This window comes from Microcaecilia unicolor, chromosome 1 (assembly GCF_901765095.1).
Source record: "Microcaecilia unicolor chromosome 1, aMicUni1.1, whole genome shotgun sequence".
Lineage (NCBI taxonomy): Eukaryota > Metazoa > Chordata > Amphibia > Gymnophiona > Siphonopidae > Microcaecilia > Microcaecilia unicolor.
Window position 1 is genome coordinate 261,883,659 of NC_044031.1, and position 13,058 is coordinate 261,896,716.

General features: G+C 45.5%; 1 protein-coding gene across 1 annotated transcript in view; it reads left to right on the top strand.

Annotated features, from left to right (window-relative positions):
- STT3B (STT3 oligosaccharyltransferase complex catalytic subunit B) overlaps positions 1-7,937 on the top strand; it is a 284,604-nt gene extending 276,667 nt beyond the window's left edge. The window contains exons 15-16 of the mRNA XM_030205953.1: positions 1,691-1,903; positions 6,005-7,937. Of these exons, the coding sequence (XP_030061813.1) occupies positions 1,691-1,903; positions 6,005-6,085 (294 nt within the window). The 3' untranslated portion in view covers positions 6,086-7,937. The remainder of the gene's footprint in view (positions 1-1,690; positions 1,904-6,004) is intronic.
- The last annotated feature ends 5,121 nt before the right edge of the window (positions 7,938-13,058 follow it).

Genomic DNA, 13,058 nt, shown 5'->3' on the forward strand with positions numbered 1-13,058 from the left:
ACGGGCTTTTGACTGGCTCCAGTTAAGCATAGCCTCAGTAAAAGTGTCCGTACCGGACGACTTACCGGTTGGAAGGAGGTTGATATTTTTTCACCAGCAGTGGCCTCTTATAACCTCCGACCGGTGGATTCTTCAAATAGTCCAGTTAGGATAAGCTCTCAACCTCCAAATTGTTCACCTGGAGCTCAGTCTTACAGTTCCCAGCACAAGCAGGTACTTGCAGAGGAACTCTCCACCCTTCTAAAAACCGGTGCGGTCGAACCCGTTCCACCAGGGGAAGAAGGGCTGGGGTTCTATTCCAGGTACTTCCTTGTGCAGAAGAAAACAGGGGGGATGCGTCCCATCCTAGATCTAAGGGGCCTGAACAAATTTCTAGTTTGAGAAAAGTTCAGGATGGTTTCTCTGGGCACCCTTCTTACCATGATTCAAGAGAACGATTAGCTATGCTCTCTGGACTTAAAGGATGCTTACACACATATCTCGATCCTTCCAGCTCACAGGAAGTATCTTCGATTTTGGCTAGGAACTCAGCACTTTCAGTACTGTGTTCTGCCCTTTGGTCTGGCGTCTGCGCCCAGAGTATTCACAAAGTGCCTGGCGGTAGTCGCAGCGTCGCTACACACACTGGGAGTGCATGTGATTGGCTGGTGAAGAGCACCTCGAAGGCAGGCACTCAGCAGTCCATGCGAATGACTATTCAGGTGCAAGAACTACTGGGGTTCGTAATCAGTTACCCCAAGTCCCATCTCACTCCATTGCAAAAGTTGAAATTCATTGGAGCCCTGTTGAACACGAAGACAGTTCGAGCTTATCTTCCCGAGACAAGGGCAGACCACCTCCTGTCCCTGGTGTCCACAGTTCGAGCGTCTCAACAGATCACGGCTCGGCAGATGTTGAGACTTCTGGGGCACATGGCTTCCACAGTTCGTTACTCCCATGCGGTTTGGGCAGTCAGTGCTGCAGAATCTGTTCGGGGTTTAGAATCCAACTCCACCCCCTAGACCCATTTTTGTTCTGTTCCAGGCTGCACTCTGTTGTTTATGGTTTCAGGTCAATCTATGTTATGTCCTCGCTGTTGAGAGGCCCAATTGACCAATGTTCATTGTTTTGAGTAAGCTGTGTGCTAGGGATACCCCACATGTGAGAACAAGCAGCCTGCTTGTCCTCGGAGAAAGCGAAAATACTTACCTGTAGCAGGTATTCTCCGAGGACAGCAGGCTGATTGTTCTCACAAACCCGCCCTCCGCCCCTTTGGAGTTGTTCTTGTTGTTTGTTGCTTCTATGCTTTTTGATTAAACTGAGGAAGCGCACACATGCGACAGGCGGGAAGTCGTCCGCGCATGCACGGTGTGTGCGATTCGCGCGCTAGAGGACTCTAGCAAAACTTTGTTTTATTTTGCTGGCAAAATGCCGATTCCTGGGCCGACGTGGATGTCGACCCACATGTAAGAACAATCAGCCTGCTGTCCTCGGAGAATACCTGCTACAGGTAAGTATCTTCGCTATCTGTTTTGTTGACACATACAATACACAACAAATAATTGTTATAGTAATTTTAGTTAATTTTTGAAAAAGGTTAGTTAAATATTATAAAGTGACATTTTCCTAAAGAAAAAGATTTTATCTGTTTTGTTGTAAAATATTTAAACATAATTTTGGGGGGGGGCGGGTGTTGTTTGTATTTTTAAAGCTGGATTTTCGGACACCTCCAGGCTTTGACCGCACACGCAATGCTGAGATTGGAAACAAAGATATCAAATTCAAGCATTTGGAAGAAGCCTTTACATCTGAACACTGGCTTGTTAGAATATATAAAGTGAAAGACTTAGAAAACAGAAAAGCATTGGATCATAAACCTCGAGTAACCAACATTGTACCGAAACAAAAGTATTTATCAAAGAAGGTGGGTTTACAGTGAAGTGCCCTAAAATATTTAGGGCAATGGGTTGAAAAGAATCCTTTCTGCTCTTTAGAACTGGATCAGAAACTTAAAACATGGTCAAACCAGCAAGGCCTTGTTTTTTTAATAGGTAACTATTTGTATCTGTGTTCAGTCCCCCTGATATTCAACTAGTGGCAGGAAGCCCAGTTAGCTTCTGCTGCTGGCGCTGACCCCAAATATTCAATGCCGGGCCATTTCCGGTGACCAGCATTGAATATCCGGGTTGTTTTGGGCTAGTTCTAACTTAACCAGCTATGTGAATATTCAGCGCTGGCTGGTTAAGTTAATAGTGGGCAAAGATAGGACTGCTATTTATGCGGTCCAATTTGCCCACTAAACTTAGCTGGCCAGAGCTTGAGTATTTGCAGATAGCTGGCTATATCGTACTAAGCGCTAACATTCAGCAGAGATAGCCAACGTGTGCTGAATGTTAGCACTTAGCCGGCTAAGCGCTGTTTAGCTATGCAGGAGCCATCCCTAGCTTTTCAGTATTGATGCCTGATAGCTTCAAAATGACATTTTATTTGAAGTAATTACATATGAGCCTTTTTCTTGACAGAACATAAGTGGTTTCCATTCCTCTTTTCAAATATCTGTCTTAGTCTTTAAATGTTTCATTAAGTTTAATCATTCCATGTTTTATTTTGGTAACACTGGCATCTAACAAAGTAACATAATCTATCTGTTTTTTTAGTTTACATTACCCTGCAAAGGGAACTTGTTTTTTAAAAAAAATTCTCACAAAAAGTGCATCCATAAAAATGGGGAAACATTTCTGTGTTAAGCATTACCCGGAGGATGAAAGAAATGTCTGGGGTGGATGAATCTTTTGAGTCTGCTTAGGTGGCAATTTCTGTTTGAGGACAGCTATAATCTAGTATACAAGGTGAAGAAGAGTAGCTGAACATAGCTGAAATATGCTGTAGACTAAAACTTCAGTTTCAAAGGACAAAAGATAGTGGGGCCTTTTTTCCAAGCTGCGAGGAAAAGGGCTCTGCACTGGCAGCGGGGCCATTTTTCCTGCGCACCAGGGCCCTTTTTACCGCAGCAGGTAAAAGAGCCCCAAGCACACATGACCATGCAGTAAGAGAACTTTTACTGCATGGCCATGCGACGGGGAGCCCTTACCACCATCCATTGAGGTGGCGATAAGGGCTTCCACGCTAACCCAACAGTAACCAGGTAGCACACAGCAATGCCCAATTACCGCCGTGCAAGCCATTTCTAAGGGTTTTCTTTTTCTCCCAGAAATAGCGCACCCTCGAGGCAGGACTACCGCTGGAGGCCGCATTGGGCTGGCGGTGGTCCTGAAAGAGCAAGCGGTAAACCTGCGTTGGGCTTTCTCGGGGCGGGACTACCATCAGCGGCTGAGTTGGGCCAGTGGTGGTCCCAAAAGAGCAAGCGGTAAGCCTACATTGGGCTTACCGCTGCTGCTGTGTAAAAGGGCCCCTGTATGACTTAAAAGTGGTATTGATGGTGACTTAATCTATTATGTAATCATGCTGCAACAATCTAGAAGAGAGTCCTTAAACTTACATTTAAAGGTAGTAAATCTTTTGGTTCTTCTAGGGAATTTAACTTGGAATTCAGTAGTAGATGAACAGAGATTTTGAAACTGGGTAAATGGACCAAATAAAGAATAAGATGCCTTATTTAGTCACAAGCAGTTCCTTTGCAGACTGTAGTGGCATGCACTTGTTCTTTATAAATAGTACTTTGTATTTTTGTTTGTGTTAAGAGTACCAGATTGATGTTTCCCAACTTTGGTAAACGGATTTATAAATATAGTTTAGTGAGTGCTGAGCTATAAAACTAGATTTTATAAAAGGAGTTAACATTGCCTTGTTTCCTCAATCCATAGAATTTTGGCTGACAATCTGCTTGTGGTATTAAGACCTGATGTGGAGATAATCATGTGTGGACAAAATAAACTGGACAACTTGTTTATTGGGCTGAATATTTGGCCTAAAGTTCGAACAAAGTTATTTGGATTTCTTTAAGACTTCTGTTTGGCTGATCAAGGTTAAACTGTGCCACGGGAGTATCCCCAGGGCTGCTTTTTATCCAGCTAAATTTTGTACAGGCTGTAGTTGGACAAAATTTAGAAACTGGTAGGGAAAAACACTGAAACAGCAATATTTGTCTGGTTAGCTTAGTATTTGCCAGACAACATTTTTGCATATTAACCTATAACACATTTTGCAGGGTAAATGTAGTCATAAAAGTACAAGATATATTCTGTTGAAAACTTGGCATTAAAAAAAATGTGGAAAACATTTTTTTTTTAAATCTTACTTTTTAGTTCCTAATTCAGTTACTTGAATTTGAATAGAACATATATTCTTATAAACATTTCCCTTATCAGTTCTCAAGAATTACCATTTCAGCTTGTGTGACACTAAAAGCAACAGCTTTCATTGCCATGAGTGGCAGAGTATGCTTTTTCTATCCCTTGAACTCCTGGAAAAGAAGTGAGGTTGTTCCTAGAATTTGTGCATCAAATTCTTTCTGTCTAGGGAACCAGTACAGAAAGCTAGCACAGACAGAAGTGTGCAGTTAGTGCAACAGCTGCCCTCATCTTTCTGGATGCCTGATATAGAAAATGTTTTTGTGCACAGTTTCACACCAGTGCAAATCATATTATAATTGAGGCTATTAGCTACTCTGCTTCACTGCAAAAGACTTTAAGGCAAGCACAGTGCAGGAACTTGAATACCAGATCTGAGGAGGTGTATAAGGGTTATCTCATTCTCTGCATGAGGGGCGGAGTAATGAATAGCCTCTTCTTCCCTCTCAAAATAAATCCATGGTGGTCTAGTAGACCTGGACCCCAACCCCCCCCCCCCCCCCCCCCCCCCCCCCCAAGTTTCCTGAGTAGTCTTTACCCAGATTACCAAGTAATAGGAACATTCCCTTGGCAGTCTGACTTCTACAGGATATGCCTAGGATGCACTGTCATTTTGGAAGATGTGGTGAGGTGGCATGAAATAGTGGGTGTCACTTTTGCCTCTTGTTCAGCATTGCAGGAGGGTGGTGGTGGTGTCCACCTGACTACCAGGGATTTATTTTGGGGCATGGGAGTGGGTTTGGGGGATCCACTAAACTAACCGGGATTTATTTTTAGGATGAGGGGGGTCCACAAAACTACCAGGGAAGTTTTTTGTAGTTTAATGGGGGGGCACTTCTGAGAGCTGGGGTTCGAGGCATCCAGGGGGGTCTTTTCTGAGGTTGAGGGCGAGGATCAGGGGGGTTCACTAGATTACCAGAGATTTGTGTTGGGAGGTTGGTGGAAGCAATGGAGAGGAGGCAGTGTTTTTTTTTTGGGGGGGGGGGGGGGCCTTCTCCCTGTCAGCATATAAGCTAGTCATCACTCGTGCACTGACAGGAAGGGAGAAAATTGTTTTTGCTCGTCAGCAGCAGTGACTTCATACTACCACTGAAGTGTGTGCTATTTTTATGATAATGCACACTTTTTAACACATTGGTAATTTGCATGACATTGTCAGTACTGTGAGGAGCAAAAATTTTGTGTTCAGCTTGCATTAGATGCCATATACTAATCTATCAGTGCACAACTTAACACAGACTTTCTGTATCAGCCTCTAGGTCAAGGGTGGGCAACTCTGGTCCTTGAGTGCCACAGGCCAGTTGGCTTTTCAGGATATCCACAATATACAGCTAAATACAATGGGGAGGCAGCGCATGCAAATGCGTCTGTTGCATATTTATTGTGGGCATCTTTAAAGCCTAACCAGTTTGTGGCAACTGTCTACCCCTGATCTAGGTGTGAATACATTGTATGCGTGTGTGTGTGTTTTAATTGCCACATAGTTTAAAAACAAATTCTGATCACTCCTCCTGAAGGACCAAAATAGTTGTTTTCATAGATGCCTCACCTTTTAATCCATTCCTTATCCTTTGAAGTAAGCAGTTAAACTGAAAAGATGTGAAGTGTGCTTAAGGGTTAAGAATTGAGTGGGAATGCAGAAACTTAAGTGTATAGGCGAGAAGAACTACATTCCTAATAACTAATGCGATGTATTCTTTTTGTTTTCTTTGTAGACTGCCAAAAGGAAGCGTGGCTACATTAAGAATAAGCTATTTTTAAAGAAAGGCAAGAGACCCAACAGGAAGACAGTTTAACTATACTGTTCTCTTTGATAGCTAATATGAAGCTGTTGTCCTTGAGATAACCAGTCTTTGCCTTTAGCTCAAGTCATGTTTCACAGCAACATGAGGGTACAGAACCATGATTGGTCCAGATTATTGTACAAAATTTTCAGGCAATGTCTGATATTAAAATTTAGAAAAATATATATATTGGCTTATTGAGAACAGCTGTTTTAGATTTGTAAAGTGAAGCAAGACAGAGAGCTGCTGCCTAAGTGTAGCAGCATGTTTTTTTATATTAGTACATATCCTCAGAATCTGTTGCCAGTGTGGACTGATTGCACCAAAGAACCCTCTGATTTGGTCATTGGCTCATACATACTTGTCAATTTTTTTCGTATGAAGAAAAATAGTTTTGTCAGACTCCTGAATAGCAATATGTATGTCAACTTGTCAACTACTTACAGTAAACTTTTTTTAAACTTATCAAAATGTAAATGATTAGGAGGTAAAGCATAGGTCTCTTGAAATTCAGCAGTAAATTATAGTGTGTTCTCATAAGTCCAGAGCTAGCTAATCTTTCACAGAATGTATGGATTTGTGATTAGTGCTGCTACGAGTCAGTTTTGCTCTGCTCCATAAGAGGAACTGCTGTTCCACAGGTCTGTGTGGAACTATTGCTTTCATCTCCATCAGGCACATAAGGATAAATGTAAGTCCATTAAGTAAAAGGGCTAAACTTGTAACTGTGTATACCAGGGGAAGACGGGGGAAGGGTCTAGCATGTCAAAGCTAACCAAGTCTGGCTATATGTTTACATATTAAAAGGAGTTAAAAAGTTGACAAGTATATAGAATTCTCTTTCTGTGGCTATCCACGGAATGGTAGAGGGTTTTTAAACTCGAGCCTGCTTGTTTTGTTTTCTTTCATTCCTGAAAATGTTTCATCTTTTTGTCTTTAATTTCTTTTTAATTGGCATTTTATCAAGACCTGTTACATCATTTGGTGAATAATTTTATGTTCTGTTGTGATTTCTTTCTGTTCTGTCTTTTTTATGTTTATTAAAACTTGTGACAATTCTGTCAAATTAAATGCACTAAAATGTAAACGGGGTTGAATGATTTGGAGAAATGCTCATTTTCCAGCTATAGGCAACTTGAAAGAGCCTTCAAAAATGTCCGTTAGTTTTTTTCCTTAATTTGGCTCTTGCCATAGCATGTAACATAAATTTCTCTGTAAACAGGTATACAAAGTCCTGCCCCATATGTACTGGGAAAAAATGCAGAAGAGTATGTACCTTATGAAGAGAAAACAATACTTAAAATGTACATCAGGAATGTCACTGCTGGCTCCTTTTCTGAAGGTGTAGAATATTTTTGATTTAAACTTTTTGGCCCTGTTGTGTGTGTGTGTGTGTTTTGTTTTGTTTTTTCCAAGACCATAAAAGGTGGTCTTCAGCTAATTCTTTTTTTCAGTAAAGTGTAATTCTGTCCAGATTTCGGATACCAAACCATTTTGAGATTACATTTTACTTTCTTGATTTAAAGACAGATTCAGACAAGTTGTGACTGTAGGGAAAAATAAAGTTAATTCAATTTTGTGGTAAAGCAACTTGTTTTTGTGTTGATGAAGCTGGAATTTTATTTAAGCCATCTTCATGCTGTAGGGGGGATATTGTTAGACCATCTTGGATAGCCATCTCCAGGCAGTACAAAAGGAGGGCCAGTCAGGATGAGAACATGGATCCCCAGTTCTTTAGTAGTTTATAACTATAAAAATGGAATTCCGTTTATTTTTTATAAATTATATTAAGCATATTTCCATTAGAAATTACAATTTGAACTTTAATTGAGAAACATTTTGAAAATAAAAACAAAGAATCTAATAGTCTTTGGTTCTTTTTAAATAGTTAAAAAAATCAAAGGGAAAAAATAAACAGTTGAATTGCTTAAAATGTCTTTTTTGTTGATAGCCATGGTCATATACTTTTCAGATACAGAGGATGACCACCTGTGATGCTTTAGTGAATAACAGCCTATGCAAGATCAAAGATATCACATAGAATATTGCACTTGCATGCTCCGAAGAGCAGGATGTATGTCTGAACATACACTGTTTAGGATCATGTTATCCCAAATTGCAGAGTTAAATCTTGAGTTAATGTAACATTCAGCCAAGGAATTAATCTTTCTGGATAAAATATTGGCTTCAAATTAAATATTTTGGTTTGGCACATGAATTGGAGCATGCTGATATTGTATTCAATTCTCAATAAAAAGGACAACCAAGTCAATATAGCTGATAAGACATTTTGCATGGATTTGCAAAAGTGTTTAACTTGGTTGTGAGGTGCAATTTGTCTTTATTATTCTTACAAAAAAACCATAATCGGAGTACCTCATATCCAGAAAAGTAAGTATGTATCTCTCTCAGGAGGCTCACTGATTTACAGATAAACTGTGTGTGTGTATTTGTTTTGGGTTATTTTTAATGTTTGCGTTTCATTGAATATTGGTTTACCTACCTCATTCAACTGAATAATAACAAACACCTTAGCTTTTGCTAATAATCACAAAATAGATTTCCTAGCAGTTTGGGAGCTTGAATGATCATATTCACAAACAATCCCTCTATATAAAATGCACCTCCAACATTCTAATGAAGCCTCACTTTCCCAACGTTCTAAAGTGAAGTGGCTGAGATAAGTTTTTGTCCATGAGTGTCTGCCCCGCCCACGCATGAAACGTGATGATGTCGAGGGTGGAGCAATGACACTCAACGAATCACATCACACACCCACCCCCCAACATCAAACACCCACCACCCAAAGCACATTCACACACCCGCCCCCCCCCCCCCCCCCCCCACACACACACACGTCACTCCCTCCCTCCCAGTTCAAGGCCCATCACGCACCTCCGACCGAGTTGCAGACTCCCCCCTCCCTCAGATTTAAACACACCCCCCCCCCCCCCCCCCGCGTTAATGACACCTGCACCCCCCTACCGCGGCACTCTGGACCACCACCCTTTCCTCCGAAATACCTCCCCTCTGCTGACGGATCCGAAGTTCTGTCCTGGGCTGCGGGGCGTGGCTTGATGAATGAACATCTGTTGCAGTCTCTGTGTGCGCGTCTGACATCAGACGCACGCACAGAAACTTCAACAGATGCTCATTCAACAAAGAATGCCACGCAGCCCAGAACAGCACTTCGGATCCGTCAGCAGAGGAGAGGTATTTCGGAGGAAAGGGTGGTGGTCCAGAGTGCCGCGGAGGGGGGGTGTTTAAATCTGAGGGAGGGGGAGTCTGCAACTGGGTGGGAGGGAGGGGGGTCTGTAACTCTGGAGGGACTGAAGGGGGGGCAAGGGACCGAGCAGGGTGGTGTCCAGAGGGTCGCGCCACGAGGGGGCCAGGCAGTAACGCGAAGGGGGGGTTACAATCGGAGGGAGGGGGAGTCTGCAACTCAGTGGGAGGGCGTGAAGGGGGCCTTGAACTGGGAGGGAGGGGGGTCTGCAACTCGGGAGGGAGACACGAAGGGACAGAGGGGGTTTGGAGGGAGGGAGGGGGTCTGCACCTCGGAAGGGAGGGAGGGGGTATGGAACTCGGCAGGGAGGGAGGATGGGTGGGGGTTTACCTTGCTAGCGCCCGTCATTGCGTTTCGAAACGGGCCTTTACTAGTATTGGATAATTCAGTTGGCAGTTGAGTACAATTACGATGATCCTTTCAGTTAGATTTCTATTCAATTCCAGAGGAGAGAACAAAATCTTTATAGGATGACAGATAGTAATGTCCAGCTTAGACTTCTATAAAGCGTAAGTTAAGGAACAAGCCAGAATAAAACGCCAAAATCTTAGCACTAATATAGAAATCATACATTCCATATCATCAAGCTGATCAATCCATAGACTGGTGGGTTGTGTCCATCTACCAGCAGGTGGAGATAGAGAGCAAACTTTTGCCTCCCTATATGTGGTCATGTGCTGCCGGAAACTCCTCAGTATGTTCTCTATCTCAGCAGGTGGTGGTCACACACAGCAGCAGCTCTGGCTAGGCCTCCAAGCCTAATCCTTAGGTTTTGTTGAGGCCTGGGGTTGAGGGCTCTTTTGAGCAAGTGCAAACCTGGTGGTGCCAGGTCCCTCCTTTTCTCCCCCCTCCCGCTGGCTCCGTTTAAAAAAAAAAAAAAAATATTTTTAAACGTCTTTAAAGGCGTTTAATTCGACGTTTCTTTAAACGTTTATTGCAGCTACTCACTGGGACACCAGTTCGTTACAGCTCGGAGCGGCAAGCAGGTAATTTTACCTTTTTATAGCGGGCAGGGGGTTCCCCGATTCTTCTCCTCGTGGCAATGGCGTCGGAGGGCGAGGGCGCAAAGGGTCGCTCCCCGGATCGCTGGAGCGCTTCTAGAGGGGATGCGGGGGTTTTACAACCTGATTCGCCCTTGATGGGTGATAGTTTAGTGACCGATGAATGTCCCGGTCGTTCCTCCGGCGTGGCGGTTTTTTCCCGCCATAAACGCCGATCCCCCGCTCCTCGCCTCCGCCATCTTGGCCGGCCACGCGGCTCGGACGGCTTCTTCGGGGCCGCCCTTGAGGTTGGAGACATTAATGCCATGAACGCCCTTAATTTGGGCAACGGCACAAAAGCGGCTAAAGTTAAGCGCCGTTCTTCCCGCACGGCTCCTTCACGGAGTTTCGCGCCGGACGCCATTTTGGATGCGCAGCATGTCTCTCCCCCGCTATTGCGAGCGCCGGTTGAGAGTGCGTCTAGGGCTGTTGCCCAGGCTGCGGAAGTGCACAGTCTGGGGGGTTTCTCCCCCGAGTTTGTTTTGCTGCTGCATCAGGCTTTCCTCATGCAAAACGCTGCCCCTGCTCCCTCTTCTGATAAAGAGGTTGAGGTTCCCAGAGGTAAACGCCCTCGGGTTGATTTCCAGGCCTTGGAGGACTTTTGTCTCCTCCGATGTAGATGAGGGCAGCGTGTCTGAGGTCTCCCAACGATCCTTTGCGGATTCCTTGGAGGAGATAGATCCCCGCTCGGATGGAGCGGATGACCCCTCTGCAGCGCGGCTTTTTAGCCCAGAGGATTTGCCCAACCTGTTGTTACAGGCCATGGACACTTTGAAGATTTCCTCTCCGGAGGACGTCTCTCCCTCAGCCCCTGTTGGCTCTGCCATTATGCTGGGGACGAAGCGCCCGCCTAGAACCTTCCACGTGCATGATGCCATGCACACCTTAATTGCGGCTCAATGGGATGTCCCGGAAACGAGCCTTAAAGTGGCTAGGGCTATGTCCCGCCTCTATCCTTTGGCTGTGAGTGAACATGAGGCCTATCTGTGGCCTACCGTGGATTCTTTAATCACTGCGGTGACTAAGAAAACGGCGTTGCCGGTGGAAGGTGGCACGGCCCTAAAGGACGCCCAAGACAGAAGATTGGAGGCGGCCTTAAGGTCGTCCTTTGAGGCAGCTGCTTTAAGTTTGCAGGCCTCAGTTTGCGGCTCCTATGTGGCCAGGGCGTGCCGGGCTATGGTGCAGCGGGCTTCCCCCTCGGATCATTCCTTGAGGGCTGATTGGCCGGCCCTGGAATCGGGCTTAGCCTATTTGGCAGACTTGCTGTATGATGTCTGGAGAGCCTCAGCTAAAGGCATGGCTCAGACAGTCTCTGCGCGGCGGTGGCTTTGGCTGAAACATTGGTCTGCTGACCACGCCTCTAAATCCCGCCTGGCTAGATTGCCTTTTAAAGGCAAGCTGCTCTTTGGGGTCGAGCTGGACAAAATCGTGACCGATCTCGGCACGTCTAAGGGCAAGAAATTACCAGAGGTCAGGGCTCGGGTTAGTACTCGTCCCGATACCTCCAGAGGACGGTTGCAGGAAGCCCATCGGTACCGCCCGGGCAAGTCGGGTTCCTCTGCCCCCTCTTCCTTCAAGAGGAATTTCTCCCCCAAGCAGCATTCCTTTCGCAGAGACCGCCGTCCCGGAGGTGCTTCCTCCCCCAGGGTCTCGTACCCAATGACGGGGCCTTGGTCCACGCCCCAGTGCAGATTGGAGGACGGCTGTCCTCGTTTCTGGGCGAGTGGACCACTATAACTTCAGACGCGTGGGTGCTGGAAGTCATCAGAGACGGCTACAAGCTAGAGTTCTGCCAACCCTTAAGAGACGGGTTTGTACTCTCTCCCTGCAAGTCTCCGGTCAAGCTGTGGTAGTGCAGCAGACCTTGGACAACCTGATCCGCCTGGGTGCGGTCGTTCCGGTGCCAAAAAAAATCAGATTGGCAAGGGACGTTACTCCATTTCCTTTGTGGTTCCAAAGAAAGGAGACTCTGTCCGGCCTATCCTTGACCTCAAAGGGGTCAATCGGGCCTGGAAAGTGAGGCACTTTCGCATGGAGACTCTCCGCTCTGTTATAGCGGCAGTGAAGGCAGGAGAGTTCTTGGCTTCCTTGGACATCAAGGAAGCGTACCTGCATATTCCCATCTGGCCTCCTCTCCAACGCTTTCTGCGTTTTACAGTCCTGAGACGACACTTCCAGTTCAGAGCCCTCCCTTTCGGGTTGGCTACTGCTCCGCGGACCTTTTCCAAAGTAATGGGGGTCATAGCGGCCTTCCTGCTAAAGGAAGGAGTACAAGTCCATCCTTATCTGGACGACTGGTTGATCCGAGCCCCCTCTTATGCAGAGTGCGGCAAAGCTATGGACCGGGTAGTTGCTCTTTTGAGCTCCCTGGGATGGATCATCAACTGGAAGAAGAGCCAGCTGCGCCCGACTCAGTCCCTGGTGTATCTGGGAGTTCGATTCGACACCCAAGTGGGCAGAGTGTTCCTGCCAGACAATCGGATTGTCAAGCTTCAGGCTCAGGTGGACTAGTTCCTAGTAGCCTCTCCTATTCGGGCTTGGGACTACGTGCAGCTGTTGGGCTCTATGACGGCCACGATGGAAGTAGTGCCCTGGGCCAGGGCTCATATGAGACCACTACAGCTATCTCTGCTGCTGCGCTGGACTCCGATGTCGGAGGATT